General features: G+C 61.0%; 1 protein-coding gene across 1 annotated transcript; it reads right to left on the minus strand.

Moving 5' to 3' along the window:
* Positions 1-13,707: 13,707 nt before the first annotated feature.
* On the minus strand, positions 13,708-21,710 carry C4H3orf18 (chromosome 4 C3orf18 homolog). The gene is made up of 5 exons (XM_075547426.1): positions 21,413-21,710; positions 19,247-19,583; positions 17,006-17,031; positions 16,314-16,437; positions 13,708-15,270 (listed from the first exon to the last, which is right to left on the minus strand). The coding sequence occupies exons 2-5, from the start codon at positions 19,481-19,483 to the stop codon at positions 15,190-15,192; spliced, it is 468 nt and encodes a 155-aa protein (XP_075403541.1). The 5' UTR covers positions 19,484-19,583; positions 21,413-21,710; the 3' UTR covers positions 13,708-15,189.
* Positions 21,711-21,714: the final 4 nt, after the last annotated feature.

The following is a 21,714-nucleotide window of genomic DNA, read 5'->3' on the forward strand; positions in this document are numbered from 1 at the left end:
GGTCTTAGAAGCTGATTTCCTGGGGTCTCGGCAGAAAGGGGCTCCTCTTCAAGGTCCCTGCCCTGCTGTGATGGGCCCTCCCTGGCCTGGCTTCACCCGTGGGAGTGACACGCCGAGGAGATGAAGTTGTGAGCGGCTGCCTGGCATCTGCCCGTGGGATGGAGGCAGAACCTGCTGGCGGGGAGCCTGGCTGCTGGGAGCAGCTGAGAGACACGTGCTCCCCGTCCTGGATCAGTCAGGGGCAGGCAGGGCAGCATGAGCCCTGGTGGATGGAGCGGGCTGGCCACGAACTGGCCGGGACTTCCCACCGTGGGGCTGCCTGGGCAGCCGGTCCCCAGGGCCCGGCCCATCCAGGGACCCAGCTGGTCACAGCCTGCCCAGGCCACTCTCCACGAAGGGACAGGCTGGCCCCAACCTTGACCCAGTTGTGGAAGCCCTTGCTGGCCCCTCAACTGCCCGCCAGCCAAAGCACCTCCTGGTCTGAGTATGCCACGTTCTCATATACTTGGGGTTATCCAATGTCCTGCGACTCCCAAACACGGACCTCTGGGTGAGGGCTGGCAGCTGGAGGGGCCTGGCCCCAGACCGAGTTCCTCACTCCTTCCTTCCCTCCCTCCCTCCCTCCTTCCCTCCATAGATCTATCTTTGCCTGCTCCTGGTGCCCAGCCCTGCTGCTTCCCGGGCATCTCCCTGCCCCAGCCTCTCCTCTCCTGCCCCATCAGCACCTGCCCCCTCCATGGCTCTTTCTCCTTCCAGTTGCCGGCCCTTTGCTGCAGGAGTCTACCCCCTACTGTCCCGGGTCGCGCACGGCCGGTGCCTCTCAGGGTTCAGGTTTCAGCCCTGTGATGGAGGTGCCCCCACCCATACACACATGCTCACACACACGCTCACCCACTCACACACTCACACCCTCTCACACGTATAGACACATGCTTACCCACTCACACACACTCACACAGACATACACTCACACATGCTCACAGACACACACACACACACTCCCTGGGAGACGTTTCAGCTGACAAGACACATGGAGCCACGTGGAGAGCCCTGCTAGCACTGAGATGCTTCCACCACCACTGGATCCACAGGGCTTCTCACCCAGTGGTCTGTGATCTTCATGTATTCAGCGGCATTGCATGTGTTGTGTGAGTCTGAAGAGAATTTTATAGACTGGTGTCAGACACACAGGCTAATATCAGACCTGGACTTGCTCTGGACTGAGATGGGATGTTTTTTCAATATTCAACTGCTCTTGTATGTAAAGCTCTTTCCTATACACCTATGTGAGTGCCCATGAATTTGTTTCTCTAGTCCACCTGGGCTGACCCAGGGGGCAGGAACAGAAGCTCACTCTCCAGCCGGCATGGGGCCCTGCCCCATCCCTTACCTTGGCCCTCCCAGCTACCTCGGGCCCCACACAGGGCCCTCTCTGGTGGTGGCTGAGGTCCAGTGGTCAGTGGTCCAGGCTGAGGTGTGGCCCTGAGCACTTGCCGCCAGGCCCCTGAGATCCACCTGTCTAGTGACGGTCCCAGCAGCCCCTGCGGGGCTGGTGCTGGAAAAGGGACCGGACCATGGGCTTCTCATTCCTCTGAGATGGGTGGGGGTCCTGTGGCTAGCCAGGGCTGGGGCCCATCTTTCCTGGGCTCTTTACAGGTGTCCAGGGCCACCAGATTGCCCCCGGTCCCTTTGGAGGTCATGGCAGTGGCTCCCACGGGTAGGAAGGGAGGGATGGGATGGGGGTTCACTTCCATTTGCTGGCCCAAAGGAGAGCCACACCTGCTGCCCCAGTGGGTGGGCGGTGGGCTGGGGCATGGGCCAGGGATTCAGTGGTTGACGCTGGACACTGCCCAGGTAGCATCTGGGCCGGACCTGAGCCTCCACTTGGTTGGGCTTCAGTGTGGCAGTCCCAGCAGGGCCTTCCAGCATGTGGGCACAACTGATCTGGTGCAGGAAGCCCTGTCTGCGCCCCGCCCTCCCTCCCCCATACTGGACCTCGAAGGGTGGCTGAGGGTCCAGGATTGCCATGGGGTCCTGAGGCCATTTACAACGTCTGACCTTCCCGGAAGGAGAGGAGGGGGAGGGGGAGGGCGCAGGAGGCAGGCAGGCTTCCTGTCTGAGCAGCTGAGCCCTGCCTGCCTGTCCCCTTCTCTCAACGCAGCTGCAGGAGCTGGAGCGGGTCCCACTGATTCTCCTCAGCACCCTGAGGTGCCTTCCTGTGCCATAGTGCTCCCATGGGGATCTGGAGGTGAGGGCGTGAGGCTTGCTCAAGCCCCACCCCCTCCTGCCCCCTGCTGAGAGTCTTTCAGGAAGGAGCAATCCCTGCAGGCCTTCTGCTCAATACCCCATTGCTGGACACTGCCTGGCACCAAGGTTGTGCCAAGGTCACAGGACCTGCAGACGGATTGGCAGTGTGGCAGGCAGGCAAGGTCAAACTGGGACCTAAAGGGCAGACCACGGAGGAAAACAAACAAAGCTCCTCATGGGGTCACCGGCCCCAGCCCCCGCCACACACCCCCCACACACACTCTTCCCAGCCTGTCCTGCTGGGGCCGGAATCCCAACTGGCTTGCCCTCTCCCCACAGGCTCGGCACCTCCATCGCAATGACGGCCAGGGCGTGGATCAGGACGCAGAGCGTGCACATTCATGGGGAGGACAACCCTGCAGCAATGATTGGTGAGGGTCGCCCGGGCTGGGGTGGAGAGTGTCGGTATCTCCAGGTTGTGCACGGTGGGGGACAGACAGGCGGACGTTGAATCAGGGCGTGTGCCATGTGCATGTTCACATACAGCAGTGGCAGAGAGGAAACACAGGCTAATGCTGAGCGTTAGACAAGAGCCAACTCTGACTGGACTGACGCTGTGGGCATTCAAGAATGGGGGAGGCTAGCCAGGAGATTTTGATGTTCAGTTCCCTGGGCAGCTCTCCCACAGACTCTCCGAGGCGCCAAGGGAATGCCGAGAGGGAGAAGGGAAGACCCCGTCTGACGTTCTAGAAAAGGAATGTCCCGTGCTGGCTCCAGCAGAGCTGACCCTCTCCTGGAACTGTGCCAAGGAGCCGTGCGTGGCTCCGGGCGTGGACCTGCCACGCGTGTTCTTCCTGGGACTCTGCCAGCCTGGGACGAGCGGCCAAGGAGCCCACAGAGGCAGACTTGCTCCCCCCTCCCCTCGGTGCCCTGGCTACAGGCATCCAGCCCCTGAGCTGCAGGAAGACCCTCTTCGAGATGGACAGATGGACGGCCCCGGTGGGTGGCAGACTGAGCGGTCTACACAGCTGGCACGGTGACACATCTTCAATGCACAGACTCTGACCCGGCACCGACCGCTGTTCGGAACCTATCCTGAGATGAGCTCCAGCCTGCGGGCCGTCTGAGACCCTCGGAATCCTGATCCCAGCAGGCAACACTAGCCTTCCCCCAGAGCAGCCCCAGCGTCATGCTGGGGTGCAGTTGATGGAATGTGGGACCAAACAGAAGTAAGTGGGCTGGTTTCCAGGTGCTGTTGTCCTCCTGATGACCTGACCCCAGCCTGTCGGGTCGCTTCACGTCAGAACTGACCGACCACCACAGGGCTGTCCCGACTTGACCAGACAGACACCAGGCAGCCATCATAGCCAGGTGGCACGTATGAAGGGGTACCCCCCCAAAAAAATCCACAGAATTGTGCTGGGCGGAGCTTTTGTAGAATAAGCTTTCCCATTAGGCGAGTATCCAGCAACTCACTCTAAGTGAGGGCACCCAGTGGCGTCACCTGGGAAGGTTCTCTCCGGTCTTGGTGAACGTTTTCATAAAAGCAGCTTCGCTCGAACCTCGTTTTTATGTGATGGCCGATTTAAGAGAACAGCTGTGGCTGTGAAAGTTTGTTTCCTGCTGGGGCGGGGGGTGGGGGGCAGGGATGCCACAGGAACTGCTGTGATGTGGAGCGCAGTTTACAAGGACAGCACTATGGGAAAACTCAAGTGCACACGTGCTTTGTGCCTTGCAAAAAGGTGAAATGTCGACTGATGACAAACCTCATTCTGGATGTCCAGCAGCTTCGTCTCATAGCGCATTTGGAGTTCATTCCGCCAGGTCAGATTGTTCATCAAGCTTTCTATTTAGAGGTTCTGATAAGATAGCATAACAGTGTGTGACAAAAGAAGGCCTGATGTGTGACAAACGGGGACTGGCGTTGCCATCACAACAATGCACCTGCTCATGAAGCCACCTCAGTGAGCCAGTGTTTGGCCAAAAAGCCAGTGCGACTCTCTTGTTCCACACACCTTTTGTTTCCGCAAACGCTTCCTTTTGTTTCCACAAAGGCAGAGGGACCTGAAAGGACAGCGATTTGATGACCTAGCAGAGGTGAGGAAAAACACGAGGGAGGTGCTCTCAGCCCTCACACAGATGAGTTTGAAAAATGCTTCCAAGAACAGAATCTGAGGTTTGACAAACATATTAAGTGTCAGGGAGAGTACATAGCTTTGAAAAAGAAATTCTGATTTTGGGGGGAGGGGTTTTCCCCCTTGTATGTACAGGGTGCTGTCCGTCGAGACAATTCCAGCCCTGCTGGACAGAGGCCAGGTGTTTGATCGAGTGGTGTGTGTGTGTGTGTGTGTGTGTGTGTGTGTGTGTGTGTGTGTGAAAACTTTCAGTTAGCAGCTAAGCACTTAACCCAAGATGATGTGTACCCCAATACTGCTGGTGCCCTCCACACTCCCTGCCTTCCAGGGGAGCCTTTGGTCTCAGCACAAGGGCCCCTGCCTGCAACCATCCCCTGTCCCGCCCTGCCCTCCCTGCCTCTGGGTCCTGCTCTGACTGCTGGGACTCTGCCCTCACAGCTCGGTCCTCCTGTCTGGACGCTGCCAGGGGACTACAGGCAGAGAGCACCCTTCCTGCCTGCAGTTTGGCTGAATGGCCACAGGGGCCCTGGCTTCTGAAAAGGCTCCAGGCTCCGAACCTCTGGCTCTGGAGGAAGGATAAGTCCCTGCTTGATACGCTCTGGACGCTGGGCCAAGAGGCCAGGAGATTCAGTGCACCGGAAGCTGACCCACCGAGGCCCAGGCTCAGGGGAGAGCCTGGTGGGAGCCCCGCTGGGGTGGGGGAGAGGAGGGGGCTGCGTGCCATCAGCGAGAAGCTGTGTTTGCAAAAGCAACTCTGCTGCCAGCAGTGGCGAAACAATGTAATAAATATGAGAAATAAATCTCGCTGCCACGGAATGAGCTGCCTTATTAATGTGGTAAACTTGTATGAAACGCTTAAGTGTTTAATTGGCCCCTAATGAGGGTGTCAATTAGGGATCGTTATACGTTCTTTAAAAACCCTCATTGGCAGGGGGCATTTCAATCAGTGGCCCGGGACTGACTCCATGGGGACCCCGCCCTGGTGGTACATCTGGGGGCTGCCTTTACAGGGCCTCCCAGCTGGTGGCTGCCCTGCCGGAGCCTGCAGCAAAGTCGGGGCCCCCTGGGTGGGACCTGACCCCAAACCACGGAGCACCAGGACTGGAGGTCTCCTCTGCCATCAGATCCCACTGCTGATCAGAGCCCGCCTGGAACAGTGCTTCTCGGGGGCTGCCTTTTCCGTGAGCCAGGAGGGGGGCATGTGGTCCATCGTGTGGCCTTGGGAGGCTGGACCATCACTGGGGCGTGGGCTGTGCCTTTCCACTGCCCACCACATGGCAGCCCAGGTGTCTGGAGGAGAGACCCCATGAGGCTGGATGAGGCCCAGTTAGGGGAAGGACTGCGTTCTCTGTGGGGAGAGGCAGCTCGAAAGTGGCTCTGAGGGTCCCCTGGGGTCTCCCCACAGACAAGACCTGCCTCTCAGACAGACTTCCTCTTGGTCACTTTTATAAGCAGCCCTGCGTGCGAGGCACTGCCCAGGGAAAGGACAGGAAATGGGACCCATCGTGGACTCTGAGATCTGACCGGTCTCCAGGGATCCACCGGTTTGCCAGGGCCAGCGGAGCCCAACAGATCTATATTCTGGGCAGGCCCAGGAGTGGGGTGGGGAAGGGGGGTCCTGAGCAGCCTAGGCATGATTAATGATCAAATTAATTGCCAAATTAATCACTCCAGTAATTGCCAGAGAGCTGGGAGGAGGTCCAGGCCCAGGGGCAGAGTGGACGGCCCACCTGACACAGGCCCCGGCCTGGAGGGCATAGGCAGGGCTGAGCCTGAACAGATGGGGGCAGACAGCTGCAGGGGGTGGGCGGTGTCTGGTGCTTGGTGGGGACTTGCAGGTGTGTCAGTGGAGGAATGTGGGGCCACGGGCGGGGCTGGGAACCCCAGAAAAGGATGGCTAAGAGAGGGCACCCTTGAGAGGAGCCGGCCTGGGTGGGAGGAAGGACCCAGTATCTGGGCAGCGGGGATCCCAGAACCTCAGAGGGGATGAGGTAGGGCTCAGCCATTCTGTTTCAACCTGTGGGCCCCAAGTCTCCTGGACTCGGAGTCTGTTGGGGGCTCTTAAGCTGATAGGGGTGGTGCCAGGCAGTCCCCAGGATCCGGTTCCCCCTAATGTGTTGACAGTGTAGCCACTGGTCACAGTCAGCGGGCTCTGTGTCCCACGTGCTCCCACCTCCTCCCATGCCAGGCCCCACTGTGGGCACTGCTCCCACCTGTTTTCCCCATGCATGCTTCCCAGGCCAGCTTCTGAGAGTGCTGTGCCGGCAGAGTGCCCAGGCCAGGTGCTAGCAGATGACCCTCTTCCCTGGCCTGCCCTCACATAGCATTGGGGCTTAGTGGGGTACAGACAACTTCAGATCTGGGGCCGGGATGTGGGAACTGGAACCAGACAGGAGGCTGAGCTAGGAGCATGTGACTCAGAGGCTCCTATCCTTCGGTGGTCCTGGACCTGCCGGCCGTTCTGTGGCCCTGCAGTGAGTTAGCTAGAAAATACTTCTCTACAACTCCCTGTGTGTTCAGCATGGCATTGGACCCTTCACAAAAGTGGACATCTGTCTACCCTCCTGGTAGGGATGGCCCTCCCCACTGTCCGGAGGGGGCTCGGGGACTGGCCTGGGGGGTGCCGCAGCAGCTGAGAGACTCACTGGGGTGCCAGGAGCACTCTGGGGAGCTTGGTCACCCTGGGGCTGGGACAGAAGTCTCTGGGGGCCCTGAACACTGAGTCACCCCTCCCCAGGAGAGCTGAAGGAGAGCTGGGTTGTGTCCTGTGACACCTGGAGACAGCGCCTCTTCTCTATGCTCAGCCTTGTTGGAGAAGCTGCACCTCAGGAGGGGGGTACGCCTGCTCTCTGCAGCCTCTCAGCCTGGCACTGGGGGAAGCAAACGCCCCCTCACAGATCTGGGTCACCTGTTGGCATGCAGACTGGAAGGAGGCACCTCACCAGGTGACACACACTCCAAAACCTAGGTAAGACCCACCTGGAGGGCTACGAGGTGAATTGGAGCCTGGCCCTGAGGTCCTGTGTGGCCTGGGTTTGGGGGGTGTGGCAGCTAGCTGATGTCACGAGGGCTCAGTGGCTTCCACAGGGGGTGAGGGAGAGCTTTCTGTTGTCACTGAAGGGAGACAGGCATTCACAGAGGAGACCCTAACTAGACGGAGCCATAGACTACCCTGAGCCTCACCCTTCCCCCCCACCCCCACCCCCTGCCGTAACCTGGCTCCTCCGCTCCCTTCAGAGGCTGCTGTCCGCTGGGCTGGGCACAGACTGCAAACATCCCGGGTCTGACCGAGATCCTCTGCTGGGGCAGGCAATCTGGATGCCAGGGGCTGGGGATGGGGGGAGGAGTGGGAGAGCTGCAGCTTGGACCCCACTCTCTGGGTTGCATGTCCTTCCTGCAAACAACTGCATCCATTTACTGAGGAGGTTCTCCACGTGATCTCTCCAAGTCCCAATCCAACCCCATCCTCCAGTAGCCCCCAACACTTACTGCTCCGTGCTGGGCGGGCGCTCAGGCACCAAAGCCCCCAAGACTGCTGCCCTCCCACAGTGGCCATGCAGAGCGGAGCAGAGCGGCTCCCTGGGGCTTCCCAGGCGGCCTCGTCTTTCTCCAGGGTGGATGGTGGTTTTGAACCGAGGACCTTAGACCCAACGACAGAGCACCACCCACCACGCTCATCTGGACCGGCACCGCCACCGTGTGGCCGTAGTGGGAACTGCTGCTCAAGGCCCCCCTGCCTCCTTCCAGGTGCAAGTGGACCCTGCTCAAACCCCCTCTAGGGCTGAGCTTGTGAGTGGGAGAGGGGCACCGCCGCACACACAAGGGTGGGAGCAGGACCCCTGGGCCCCTTGAGAGCGATCCGATATTGGTGTGGTCTCTCTGGGGACGCTATTCCGTAGCACGCACCCACAATGTTCCAGCCCTAGACTCGGGAGGGCAGGGTGGATGGGTCCCTTGCCCCAACATCCGGGGCACCGGCGCTCTGCAGAGGACGCCTTGCGTAGAACTGGCCGGCCCCCATGTTTACAGGGACTACCTGGTATACTCTCACTAGGGTCCCTGGTGAAAAGCCCATCACCATCCCCCTTTCCTCCCCACCCCCCACCCCCTCGTCCTAACCTGTCCTGAAATGGCCCCTCTTGGCCTGGCCGGCCTGGGGTCCAGGCCACGCCTGGAGAATGTCCCTCCTCAGAAGCCTCTTGCCACCTCCCCTGTGTCTCTGGTAACTTCCTGGGGAGGTTGCGGGATGGGCCCTCTCCTCACTGGATGGGACCCAACGGGGTGGATGGGGGGCCCTCTGGGTATCCCTCAGCTTCAGAGCTCAGGATGTGTGGGCGGTGTGAGTAGAGATATTCTTTTCCTCTGGGAGAGTCTTGGGGTGTGAGTCTGGGGTTAGCCCACCTGGTTAACCATGTGGGGGCATATCTGGGGCTGCCAGGGGTTTAAATGGATGCATAGTTGACTCCATCTGCCACAACCTGGGAGGCTTACAGGCTCTGGGTGACCGATCCATGGGAGTCTGGGGCGGGGGTCCAATCCTCCTCCGTTACCCAAGGGTCAGATGGTCAGTGGAGAGACCCAGTAACAGTGGGGCCACTGAGGAGCATGGTCGATCACCTGCTCCCAGTAAAGAGCCCCAGGGTGAACTCCTGGCCTGGAGGTGGAGGTGTCTGTGTCGGGCCCAGGGCTTCCATGCATCCTGCTGGTCCTCGGTCATGGGGCACAGCTGGATGAGAAATGGGAGGAGGCACTCACTCTGAAACGGATGTGGGTGCAGGGGGGCATCAGTGGCAGCTACACAATCTGCTCTCCACTGGAGCGAGGGTGTGGAGTCTGGCCTGTCAATCAGGTCATAGCCAATTATGCCTCTGTGTGGGCATGGCCTTCTCCTGAGGATTCTGGGAACTCCTGTCTGAAGGTGGGACACACGCTCTCTCTCTGCCTCACGTTCCTGTGGACAAGCCACGTGGAGACACACTGATGGAGCCAGAGTCCTGGAGCAGGAGGAGTCACGTGGAGACTCACACCAGTGCTGAGATGCTTCCACCGCCACTGGATCTACCCCTGGCCTGTGGTCTTCCTGCATTCGCCATCACTGCATGTGTTGCATGAGTCTAAAGAGGAATTTATGGACTAGCATGGGACGTATGGGTTAATAGCGGACTTGTGGACTTGATCTGGACTGGACGGGGAGGTTCTCTCAATATACAATTGCTCTTTGATATAAAGCTCTTTCCTGTACATATAGGAGTCTCCCTGGATTTGTTTCTCTAGTCTTCCCCAACGAACACAGCGTCTGAGTGCCTCCTACCAGGGCCTGTGGTTTGGGGGCTGCCCTCCGTGCCAAATGAGGGTAGGAGCTGGGTTCAAGGGAGGAAGCCTGGACCCGGAGGTCAGGTGTCCCGGCTGTGGGATCCCCTCTGGAAGGCCACTCAGAGTGACTGGAGCCACCAACAGGTAACAATTCAGGCTCCTGTTGGGCAGGTAGGTCTCCCTGTGGCCAGGTAAGGTCCCCCAGCACAGCCCTGACACCGGGCTTGTCTGAGGCCCCTTCTTGGTGGGCTGCAGGCGAGGGGATGAGCCTGGGGGCCCAGTATGCATACTGCATCACCCAGCGTGAGATGAGGCATCAGGACACACACAGGGGGAGTGGGTCACAGCAATCAAAGCCCATCACCGGGATGCCCCAGGACTGCCTGTTTTCACTCAGAGAGGAGGACAGAGGGGTGCCATCCGCCCCACTTCCCACCAGCCCCTCGTGCTGTCCAGGGCCATGGCTGGCTGTGAGGGGATCAGAGCTCTGGCTATGGCGGAAAGACTCGTGGGTCCAGCCCTCCTCACACAACTGGTTCCCGGGGCTGGTCCATGAGGCCGGCCATTCGGAACCACGCTGCCACAGCTGAAGGGAAGGAGGAGCCACTGAGATCCTCCAGGGCTGGGGCTGAGCCCATGCAGCCCTCTGAGCTCAGGCCTCCAGGCCTCCAACAGAGGTGCTCGGGAGCTGGGCTGATGGACGGGGGCATGTCCCTTATCCCAGCACTAGTGGACAGAGGGCCCGTGTGTCCAGAGGCTGGGACATCTAGCCCTCTCCTCCCTTTTTCCCAGCCCAGTCCAGCCCACAAGGATGACGAGGCACAGGAGGCAGCAGAGCTGGACACAGGAAGAGCTGAGGGGCCTGGGTGGCAGAGCCGGGGCTCGTGGTGAGGGAGACAGGGTGCTCCTGGGCTCTGTGAGGCCTCTGCAGTCCTGTGAGGAGGTGCCCAAGAGAAGTGTCCAGAGGACTGAGAAGTCAGTGCCCTGCGAGCAGGGACAGGGCCCTGGCCAGGAGACAACAGGGCCAACAGTATAGCTAGAAGTGGCCAACCTCCTCTCCACACAGGGCCTTCCACAGCGGACCCTGCTGAGGGCTCAGATCCATGGGGAGTATGGGGGGATTACTCTCAGCCTCTGAACACCCCCAGGCACCCCATTTGCCCACCCCCTTCTTTGTCACACGCACAGACATGTGCACACCATGCACGTCCACAAACATGCACACCTGCACGTACATGTCCACGTTGATACCTGCCTCTCCCCACCAAGAGGGGGACGCCAGGCCACGGGCCAGGGACCAGGGCAGGCCCCCGAGGAGCCTGCAGGTGCCCGGCACAGAGTAGGTGCTCAGCGAGGAAGCTCAATGTAAGGTCAGGCCGCCGGTGTGTCTGGGCTCGCCCCCATGAGAGGCCTCTTTGTATTCTGAAGTTGTCCCCAGCGTCTGCCTGCAGCCAGGTGGTGGGATTATGGGATTCACTTCGGCTCAAAGGAGATACTTCACGCTATTCCACGAGAACGTGACCCCTCTGAAGGCACCCACACACATCCACCCTGAAACCACCCACCGCAAATCCCCCCCAGCGCTTCCCGGTTGCTCTTCATGAGAAAGGCTTTCACTGATTGATGTGTGTGGGGGGGTGGCGGGCGGGGAGGCGTTCCCAGAGGACCCCTGTCTCTGTTCTGGAGCACAGCTGCAGCAGGAAAACTGAAAGGAGGTGTAACAAGCAGAAAGGCGTTCTCTCGCACGGCACGGGCTCCGGGTCTGGATTCAGGGCCTGGCTCTGGCTCTGTCAGCGCTGGGTCCTGACCTCCTACCCACAGCTGGGAGCCTGTCAACCCTGAGATGTCCAAGGGTCTAGCTGAGGTTCTCAGCGCAGGGACGCCCTCTCAGCTCTTACTTCCTGGTGGGATGGAGGTCTCCCTCCCTCTGCTACTTCCCTCCCCCCTGTTTACTCAGAGGACTAAGTGACAGCCCACACTCCCAGGGGAACTACCCTCACAGCCAACCAGAGCGGTTTGACCTGAGTGAGGATGGGAGTCAGAGCCCACCCTTCACGCCGCTGGCTGCTTGGGGGACAGAGGTAGAAACAAGAGGTTGTCTGCTCCTAGAAAGATGTGTGTGCTCAGAAGTCCCCCAGGACCAGGGCGCACCCTGTCCCGGAAGGGTGCTGCAGGGTGGCCCGAATGCTCCTTGATTTGACTGGCAGGCAGGTCCTTTCCCCTGGGCCCCACGCAGGCATGAGAGTCCTGCTCTGTCCACTGGCCTCAAGACCCCAAGGAGCACATACCGACCACAACCTCCAGGGCTTGCTGATGCTTCACTGAGACCGGCGGGGAAGTTCATTTCCCTCCAGGACTGGACAGGGGAGCTTGGACAGGTAAGAGGAAGTCCTTGGGCTGTGAGGGGACCAGGGATGGAGACGTGGCCCCTTCTCCCTCCCCCCAGAGCAGCCTGCCCTGTGTCTGTGGGGAGGCTGGGCATGTTAGGTAGCAAATAGAGATAGAGGGGTGGTCCCTCCCCATGCTCACCCAAGGCCCCCTCGTGGAGATTGGAAGAGAATCAGGCGAGCATTCAGCACCTATAACGACCTGACCTGGGCATGCTTCAATGCAAGCTCCCAAAGCCAGGTGGGTGGGCAAACTAGGCCCAGGTGGGCTCGACTCAGCTGATGGGGTCAACCAATACCTTGGACCACACCTCCCCAGCCAGAGGTTTAAATACCATGGCTGCAGGGCTGCTGGCCCTTCGGGTCCTCTGCCTTCTCGCCGTGGACCCTGCTCCTGCGCCCACTGGGCCACGTGCCTCGGTCTCTCTGGCCTCAGGTCATATGTCGGTGCAGTCCCACGAGGTTGCCCGTGTTCTGTGGTGAGCCCCAGCGTGGCTTACTCACCATCTGCCCCGCTTCCCTGTAATAGTGTGTTCTCCTCTGAGACTTTGAGACCTGAAACTAAACCCACTTGGGTCACAAACAGGCTTCGGGTGAGTTCTTTCTCCTGTGCAGCCAGGAACCGAGGTATTCCCCACCCCCAGAGAAACCTAACAGGAATGGGGTCCCCAGAGCCCCCACGTTCCAGGGTTGAAGGGTTGCTTCAGCGGGGGGACATGCACTGGATTCTCTTCATGTCCCTCAGGAATCCTGCTGCCCGTTTAGAGGAAGGGGACACCTCCCTAAGACCCAGTTAGGTGGCCCCAGCATTGGTGGTCACAGGAACACGTGGCCCCCACCTTCAGCCAGGGTCCCATCCCCCAGCCCCACCTGCAGCTGGTCCTCCACCAGGTGCAGCCCTGCCTTGCCCCAGGACGCTAGTCTACAGCTCCTGGACTGGGGAAGGTCTGTGTGCAGTGCCCAGTCCTGGTCTGAGGAACTCTGGATGCCGAGCCTGGGGCATCCCTGAGGACCCCCAGATGGTCAGTCACCCTCATGTCCTTTGCCCCCAGACCAGTCAGAACCTTGTGGGTGGGTTCCACACACGCCTCTAATGTGGCTGCTCCCCACCCTCTTCTCATAAAGAGGGTCACTCAGGTGCACGCTCTTTAGCGGCTCAGTCAGTGGGTGGGGTGAGAGGCAGGGGGAATACCTCCCGCCAGTCCCGGGGGCTCAATCCCCCTGCCTCCCATGGTCTCACAAGGCCCTGCCCACTTGGCCTATCTTCCTCAGGCAGCATCAGGCACTGGGACCCCAGATGGAGGACCCAGTGCCACCTTGTACCCAGGGAAGACACCACCGGAAGGGCCCCTCCTTGCTGCACCACATAACTCTCCTCTGAGGCTTCCCACCCCCACCCTTTCATTTCCCGGGGGTCCCCACATACCCCATTCCTCTCATTTCCCGGGGTCTCCACACACACCCATCCTCTAACTTCCTGAGGATCCCCACTCCCACCCTCTCATCTCCCAGGGGTCCCCTCACACACACTCCTCTCTTTCCCGGGTCCCCACACACCCCCACCCTCTTTCCCGGGTGTCCGCACGCTCGTGTCACACGCGCATGCTCTCTGTGTGTAAACATTTTAACAGCATCTTTAATGTGCTCAAAGGAGGTGCTGTTAGCTCAGTAACAGCTTCTGTGTCTCCCGATTCCCAATGGCCGAGGCCCCAGGAGACTCCGGGCTGACGTATTTACAGAGCCTTGAGGGGGCACGGGCTCCAGAACTTTCCCCACTCAGCCCCTGGGACCTCACCTCCTGTGCACGGAATGGCCCCACAGGTGATCTGCACGGGCCTCCCCACGTCCCCTCCAGCCAGGCAGAGAAGCGGCCAGCTCCCCAGGGCCACGGTCTACCAAGGTCCTGCCTGGATGGCCCTGCTTCAGCCCTCACCCCCAAAGCTGAGGCTCTTTCCTCAGCCCATAGTCATAGTCGGGGTGCCGTCGGGGGAGCCCCAACCAGCCCTGGCTTCTTGTGTCTGCTTTCTAAGGGCCTGTCCCTCCCCCCTTCCCTCCAAACTCAGCCCCTCCCTCGTTGCTGACGCACGGCGACCCTGCAGGACAGGGTAGCACTGCCCCTGTGGGTTTCTGAGACGGGAGGCAACTGCTTATGGGATTAGAAAGCCCATCTTTCTAACCCCACGCCTGACCCCCAGGCCCTGAGAACTTCCCAGCCGCCTGCAGCCTGGGATCACAGCATCTCCCGGCCCCCTGGACGCAGCCCATTCACAGAGGTTGGTAGGAGGGCCTGGTTTTCAGGGTCACGGGAAGGGCCCCAGGGGGTAGTGGAGGCCCCCCTTTGCCTCCCTCCTCCTTGTCTGACCCTGGACACTGAAGGGGGCAGGTGATCCGCCCAGCTGCTCCTCCCCCCATGGGGTGGGCCTGAGGTGGAGGGTTCCCGGGCCGCCCCCTGGGCTGGGACAGGCACACATATGCCATCTTTAGGAGGCCTGGAGGGCCACACCCCTCTACACCTATTGTCCCCCCGCCCGCCCCTTTCCCCTTGTCTCCCATCCTAGCTCAGGCCCAGCAAATAGCTGGCTGCCTGGGAGGGGCCTTTGGGATGCTTCTCAGACCCTTTGATGGGGATGGGCCGGACCAGGTAAGCAGCATCCCCGCCACCCGGCATGTGACTTGAGTTCCCTCCTGCGGTTGAGACTGAAAATAGGTGCCCACCCGCCCCATCCCTGCGGCCTGAGTGGCAGCCCCTCCCCCAGAAAAGGTTCCAGATTCCAAACTGAGGCCTCTCCCTGTCCTGTTCCCACATTTCCCTCCTGTGGCTGCAACCTCAAAGGCACAGCCCTGATAGGAAGAGAGACAGCAGCAGCTCTTGGGTGCCAGGGCCTTTGGGCCAGGAGCGGTCAGTGGCAAGAGGCCCAGGCCTGCCTGGCGCCTCTCAGAGCCTGGAGCCTCAGCAGCTGAGCGTGCAGAGCCACTGGGGTCCGGCCTGCCTCTCTGGCCCCTGCAGCAAGGTCCGTTCCGAGTGGATCTTGGTGACCGGGGCGTGGGCAGCCCGGTGGGCACTGTGGCAGGCAGTGGCGTCAGAGCTCCAGGCCCGTTCAGGCCACTCACGCGTGGATGGCATTGGCTACGTCAGAGAATACCAGTCGGCTGGGCCTCTGCACAGGACCCTGGGAGGGGAGTGTAGTCTGCAGGGAGACAGGCAGAGAGGCGTCAGGGACCTTGACCAAGGACAGCACCCTTCGGCCGGGCTACCTCCACCCTCCGCCCTCCACCCTCACTTCCTGCTGCTGACAGTGCCCAGCGTCAGCCCGCCTTCGGCCTGGCAGCGCCTCTCTGCAAGCCCAGCCATGAAATATGATCGCACTCAGCCAAGCCTTCCCACCGTCCCCACCGTCTCCCCAGCCAGCTTCCCTGTGGGCCCGGGGCAGGATCCATTGCGAGTTCACTGCCCTCTCCCAGCAGAGGGGTTCCCCTCTGCACCCCCAGCTGGCACAGGGGCTGGCACTGGAAGGAGCATAGGAGCATCTGTTAGACTGTCCAGGGCCAGTTTCCTGAGTCTCCCAGGGTGACCAGACCTCGGGGCAAAGACAGGTTGAGTCTGGCCCTCCAAATTTGCCTCTGGAGGCAGGGGGGAACAGACCCCTCTGGAAACTCTTGGGGGTCAAGGCCAAGGGGTGTGAAGAGGCTGGGGGCTTGAGGGAAGTCAGGCCTTCTATTGGAGCTCTGGCCCTTAAAGGATTTCAGGGGCCACGCAGGCCACTGTCCCCAGCAGGATGACCACACCTGACCCCTCTTCCATAGGATTTCAAGTGCAGCTAAGGTCTCAGACCTTGACCCAGGGTCTGCCTGGGACTGAGAGCCCACCACTTTCTCTGAGGTGCCACTGTCCAAGAGACTCAGGGACCCTCAGGGAGTAATGAGACCCGGGTCTCCATCCCTGGTGGTCTCCCATTGGGCCCCAGGGCAAGGGTAAGGATCTTCATTGCCAGGGGAGGCTCAGTGATCACCTGGGGATGGGCAGAGGCACTGGGTCCAGGACCCAACCCGGCCCGGCGGAGTGAGATGAGTCTGGGGTCTTCCCAGAGCATTTGACAGGCTTCAGAACAAACCCGATGAAGCCCACAATCCCAACAGCTGTGCTGGAGCCCCCTGGAGGGGAGGGAGGGACAGGTGGGGTGGAGATGCAGGGATGGGTTGCAGGTGGCACAGGGCTCTGGCCGGCACCCACCTTGCCCTGCATGGCCTGCGTGGCGGCCCGGGCATGTTCCAGCAACTCCTGCTCCAGCTCGTCCTGCTCCTCCGTGGGGTCGAAGCTGTACATGGGCATGAGCTGGTGGTGCAGCTTCTCCAGTCTGGGGGAGGGGCAGAGGCTGCTTTGTGGGGGCAGGCCCTCCCCTCCCCCCACCCTAGGGGCCCTGCCAGCCCACCGGCCATCACCCGGCACCACCAGCTCAAGGGTCCTAAGGCTGCCCCCCGGGGTCCAGTGAAGTGAGATTTGCTTCGAGGGACCAGCTCTCCCACTCAGATGGGTGGCTTGGGAACTGGAGTCCTGGAGCTGTTGCCCCAGGGGTCTGCGGGGACTTCGAGGTCAGGGCTTGCTGGGACTCACAGGTTTTGGGGGGCAGGGGCAGGGCAGGGACAGGCAAGAGTGGCCGGGTTGTGAGGTGGGTGTAAGCCAACCAGCCCCCACCCCCATCCCAGGAATACCTGGATGCCCTACATGCTGCCCCAGCCTTCCCTGGGTGTGAGATCCCTGGGTTACCCCGATTCCCCCTGGGAGAACATGGTCACCTCCCCTGAGGGGGCAGGAGAGGCCTGATGCCCGGAACAGGGAAAGCAGCCGTTGGTGATGGGGGCGCTTCCCTCTTTCACCCTGCAGGTTCCACGGACTGGGGTTTGGGGAGACACGTGGGGCATTACCTCTTCTTCTTCCTGATGTACAGAACCTGCAAGAGAAGGAGCAGGGTCAGACAGCCAAGAAAGGAGGCCATGGAGGACCCCGGAGTCCCTGGCCATGGGCAGCAGCTGAAACGATGCTTGGAGACCGGGAGTCTCTTCCCTGTGATCCTGTCTCATAGCCACACCCTCCTCTGGTGCCGGTGAGATGCCGACAGTGCCCAAGCTGGTGCCTGGGACTTGGAGGCAGGACCAGGCGTGCCCTGGAAGAACCCAGCCTCCCTTCCCCTCTGCTCTTTCCCCTCCCTTCAGAAGGCCACTCAGTCAGGCCAGGCCTGTGGGCTGCTGGGCCCTGCCTCTGCCATCTGCCTGTGGCTCCAGACATGCAGTATGTGCTTGTGACCCCATGTCCCCACTGGCTGATGGAGCAGGGGATGACTCCACCGTCCCTCCCCAGGATCCCCCAAACCTCCCCAGTCCCAGGGACTGAAGCCACACACAGGCGGAAGAATGGGACGGGCATGGCAGGTCAGTGGCTCGGAGGGCTAGGTGCTCCGGGTTCCCATGGGAGGCAGGTGGTCTTAAGTAAATGGGAGGGATGTTTGAGGCCCTGGCCCTTAGCCCAGGCTGATCCTGGAAGAAGAGACTGGCCGAGGCAGCCGGAGGAAGGCCCTTGGCAGCTCCAGGCCAGGGCTGCAAACCCAGAAAGGAAACACTGCCGGGAGGGAGCCTCAGGAGGGGATGCCGGGCACCAACCTGTGCCTCCCCAAGCTGGTGGTTTCCAGCCCCTGCTTCTGCCTGTGGGAAAACCACCTGCCCAGGGTTTGTCCCCCACCCTTGGCAGCCCACTCACAGCTTGGCCCTGGCCCAGAATGCCTCCCACTGCCAGCTCCCAGGGAAGCCCCAGGCTCTTGGTTTCCCCACCGCCTCTACAGGTCCTACAGAAACCCGTCTCCTGCAGGTGGAATTCAGCAGGGGTGCTGGGCTCTGCTGCTCAGCCCTGGCCCGTTCTCAGTGGCAGGTCCAGCCCATACCTCCTGAGCTTCTGGACTTCAGCCCTCATCCCTGCCCCCACCACTTACCCTGTCATGCCAAAGGGGCCTTCAGGAGGAGCCAGACCTTCGGTGCCACCTCTATGCCTTTGCCGCCTGCTCTCTCCCCTGCCCCAATGGCCCCCCCGTGCCCCGCCACCTTCTTTTCCAAATCTACCCTGCGGGTCACTGGGCAGCTTCAGCCCAACCCCCTCCTGGAAGCTCTCCTCCTGTTCCTTCAGGGGCACCGAGCACCCATGCCACACAAGCTGGCACCGGTCTGCTCCCGCACAGCATGGCTGGGCGCAGGGCTGGCATGAGAGGAGAGGCGGTCACGCTCAGGAGACACCCTCGTCCTGTGCCCTGTGACTGGAGTTGCTGTCCGCACTGCCTTTACCTCCAGTCTCCCCACAAGGGCAGAGTCCAGGCCCTGAGTGCCCCTGGTGGGGGTGCCTTAGTCTCCTTTACCCCAGCACGAAGCCAGAACCCTCCCCAGGACTGCTCAGGCCGCCGGCCGTGATGTTCACATGCCGCAGCCTGGCCCCCACCTGAAGGCGTGAAGTTAGCCCTGGCAGTGGTCCGGCCAGAGCCTGTGGGGCCCACCTGGCCACTCCACCCAGGCTGGAGATGGTCCCTCCGCAGTCCTGTCTGTCAGAGCAGCACATTCTGAGCCTGCGGTGGCCAGGGATCAGAGTCTGGGGGCCGCGGGTGGAACGCTAGCGTGGCCAAGTCAACAGGAGCCCTCTTGGGCACGCATACCACCCGCCCTGGTTTCAGCCCCGGTCGGGGGTGTGTGTGAGGGGTGTGCCTGCAGCCCCCACTTCAGTTCACCCTGGTCCTGGTGGATGTCTGTGATAGATGGGTCTCCTCCTGGATGCCTCAGCTCTACCATGACCTCTTCAGCAGCCCCTCGCCCCCTTTCTTGACCCAGGCTTCCCTTGGGGACGCTTGCCTTCGCTCAGGACCTCCTGCCTGCCTCTCATTGACCCCCTAGGGCCCTTTACTTGAAACGCCCTCTTCCCTGTGTGGCCTCCACCATTCTAGCTACAAACACCGCACACCCCGTCTCTCGGTCTTCCGAGCGGAGGCAGCCTCTCTGAGCCCGGGGGAGGGAGACACACTACACTATTATTAGCAGACAGCTGCCCACCGATGAGGTCTCTGCATGCACTTGCTGACTGCCCCTTCCCCCACCGAGCAGGGGCACATGGCCCCCGTCGGCCCCAGCTCTCACCGTGGCCATGGCCAGGCCAATCACTGTGATGATCCCAACGGACAGCAGCAGCGGGCCCACGCCAGCCGTGCCTCCGACCACGTCAGGGAGCCTGGTGCCGTTGAAGCTGGTGGCCTCTGAGCTCATGGGAGTGGTGGTATCAGCTGTGGGTCCATCTGTGGCAGACTCCAGGTCCGGCTCGGAGGAGGTGGGTGGGCGGCTCAACCAGCCTGGAGTGGAAGGGGTCCTTGGATTCATGGTGACACAGAGAGGCTGTGCTCAGGCAGCCTGCCCACACGCTCTTGACATCAGGGGTGTTCCTGCTGCCTTTGGGTAAAGAGCACTGTCTCCCTGGGTGCTGGAAAGGAGTGAAAGGAAATGTGAGGCTTAGGGCGGTGTCCTGGCAGTGAGATGATGTCCCGTGGGTGTCCAAAGACATGGGAGGAGAGGATGTTTGAGGACACAGACCGGTCCAGGGGCCACGGGCCACATACTTTCTCTAGCTCAGGTTCCTGTGTGGGTTAGCCGCTGCTGTTAGCGGCTGAGTCAGCCTCTGACTCACAGACCCCGTGCACAGCAGACGGAAACACCGCCTGGTTAGCTGCCGTCCCTGTCGTGGGCAGCAGATCAGCTTGCTGTGGTGCATGGAGATTTTACTGGCCGATTTTCAGGGTGGATCACCAGACCTTTCTTCCTAGTCTGCCTGAGTCTGGAAGTGCCCCTGAGATCTGCCCAGAATCACAAGGGCACATAAGGCCCCCTGCCAGATGGGTGATTGTGCTCTGCATGAGGTGCATGGGCCAGGAATAGAACCTCGGCACCCCCCCACCTCACGCAATGGAAAAACCCCCAACACCTCAGGCTCTGAATGGATTCAAGATCACAAAGTTATACACACCTATTGTGGGTAAAGCGATCCTACCTAGTGGTCAGACAGGGGAGGGGCAAGGCAGTGAAGATTTGCAAAATAAAAGTGCCCCCCCCTGCACTCTCCCCTTCCTGTACCCCCTCACCATCATGCTTGGAGAGAAAAAAATCCCAAAACCACAGCTATGCCCTTTCCAATAGGAACCCACTGGGTCCAGGTGGACGGATTCAGCTTTGAACCCCAGCCTAGCCACTTGGCCGGTAGGGCGAGGGAAGCCCCTGTAACCTCCCTGAGTGTCAGTTTTTCAGATGTTAAAGTTAGGATATGAAGAACGATGCCTTTACTGGGCCGTAAGGTTACAGAAATGTCAAAAAGAAGAGAAAAGAAAAAAAAAACTTAGTTCAGCCCAGCCCCCTCCCTCCACACACAGCAAATGTTCACTACGCTCCCTGAGCCAACGTGGCCAGAGAAGGCCAAGTGGCAGGGACCCTGGGCAAACTCTCCCAGTGGTGTCCCAGGTCTGCTGGGAGGAGGGTGGAAGGGTGTGGGGAGGGGGGCGTGGCCGCTCAGCCTGGAGGCTGAGGAGAGTTTGTACCTCAGCAGTTTCTTGGGGACAGTGGACTCCCCATAGTGGGGCCAGGGGTGGTCAGGGACCCAAGGAGAAAGGTGAGTCTATGTCTTGGACATAGCCCCTTTGAAGTACCCCTCCTCCCCTGGGAGCAGAGGATGTGATGGGCCCAGGCCAGGGGGTGGTTTAGACCTCCCAGCCAGGGAGCCCTGGGTCAGGCCAGTGGGCTGGGACTCCAGGAAATCAGGGAGGGAGAGGATGCTGAAGGCTGCCCACAGACTTCTATGAGTGGGTCCACCATCCAGGCTAGGTGCAGAATGCCTGGCCAAGCAGGTGCGTGTGTGTGTCTGTGTGTGTGTGTAGCGCGCACACAGAAGATGGCCTCTTAGGGAGGGGCAAGTCTGGCCGAGGACAAGGGCATGGGGGCTGATCTCGGCCCTCTCCACCCTCTGCCTTGCATAGACCCCAACTTCTCTCTGCTACTGGCTCCAGCCATGACCTTGGGCTGGAAGCCACACTCTCGCTCTGGGTCGGTTCACTCCTCCTTCCAAAGGGGACAGGGCCCTGCTCACCACTGCCAAAGGCCAGGGAGGGTGTCTGCGGTAAAAGGGTGGGGTGCTGCGACCCCCACAGGAGCCGAGTGCGGCTCTCCCCGCCAGGCGCTCCAGTCCTCCCTGCCCCAGTCCCCATCCCCACCTCCGCTACTCGGGTTCCTGCATCCTCGCACAGAAGCGGTGACCTCAGCACTTACTTAATCCGGGGCGCAGAGCTCAGTCGGAGAGGCTGGGTGGGGGCGGGAGGGAAACTAGAGTGAGTGGGGTTGGGGACCCCCAGGCCTGGGGGGTAGTAGGGGTGGCAAGTCCGACCCGAGGTCCTCTCTCTTTGCACGCTCCGAGTCACAAGCAAGGTTCGCCACAGCGCCCGGCTCCCGGCGCCCGCGGAGCCGGGGTTGGCAGGGCTGGGATCGACGGGGTGGGGTGGGGCCGAAGAGCAGCTCCGGGGGTCCAGGCACTCCAGCCCGCGCCGCCCCGCCTCCCGGCCCGTGGCGCCCCT

The sequence above is a fragment of the Tenrec ecaudatus genome, chromosome 4, assembly GCF_050624435.1.
Source record: "Tenrec ecaudatus isolate mTenEca1 chromosome 4, mTenEca1.hap1, whole genome shotgun sequence".
NCBI classification, from domain to species: Eukaryota; Metazoa; Chordata; class Mammalia; order Afrosoricida; family Tenrecidae; genus Tenrec; species Tenrec ecaudatus.

What these genes read in the sequence shown, in the direction of transcription:
- C4H3orf18 (XM_075547426.1), bottom strand. Translation starts at nt 19,483, where the DNA reads ATGAATCCAAGGACCCCTTCCACTCCAGGCTGGTTGAGCCGCCCACCC. An exon ending in TACATCAGGAAGAAGAAGAG is followed by an intron (nt 16,438 to 17,005) that starts GTAATGCCCCAC and finishes CCCCTCCCCCAG; the next exon opens with ACTGGAGAAGCTGCACCACC. An exon ending in CGCAGGCCATGCAGGGCAAG is followed by an intron (nt 15,271 to 16,313) that starts GTGGGTGCCGGC and finishes GTCTCCCTGCAG; the next exon opens with ACTACACTCCCCTCCCAGGG.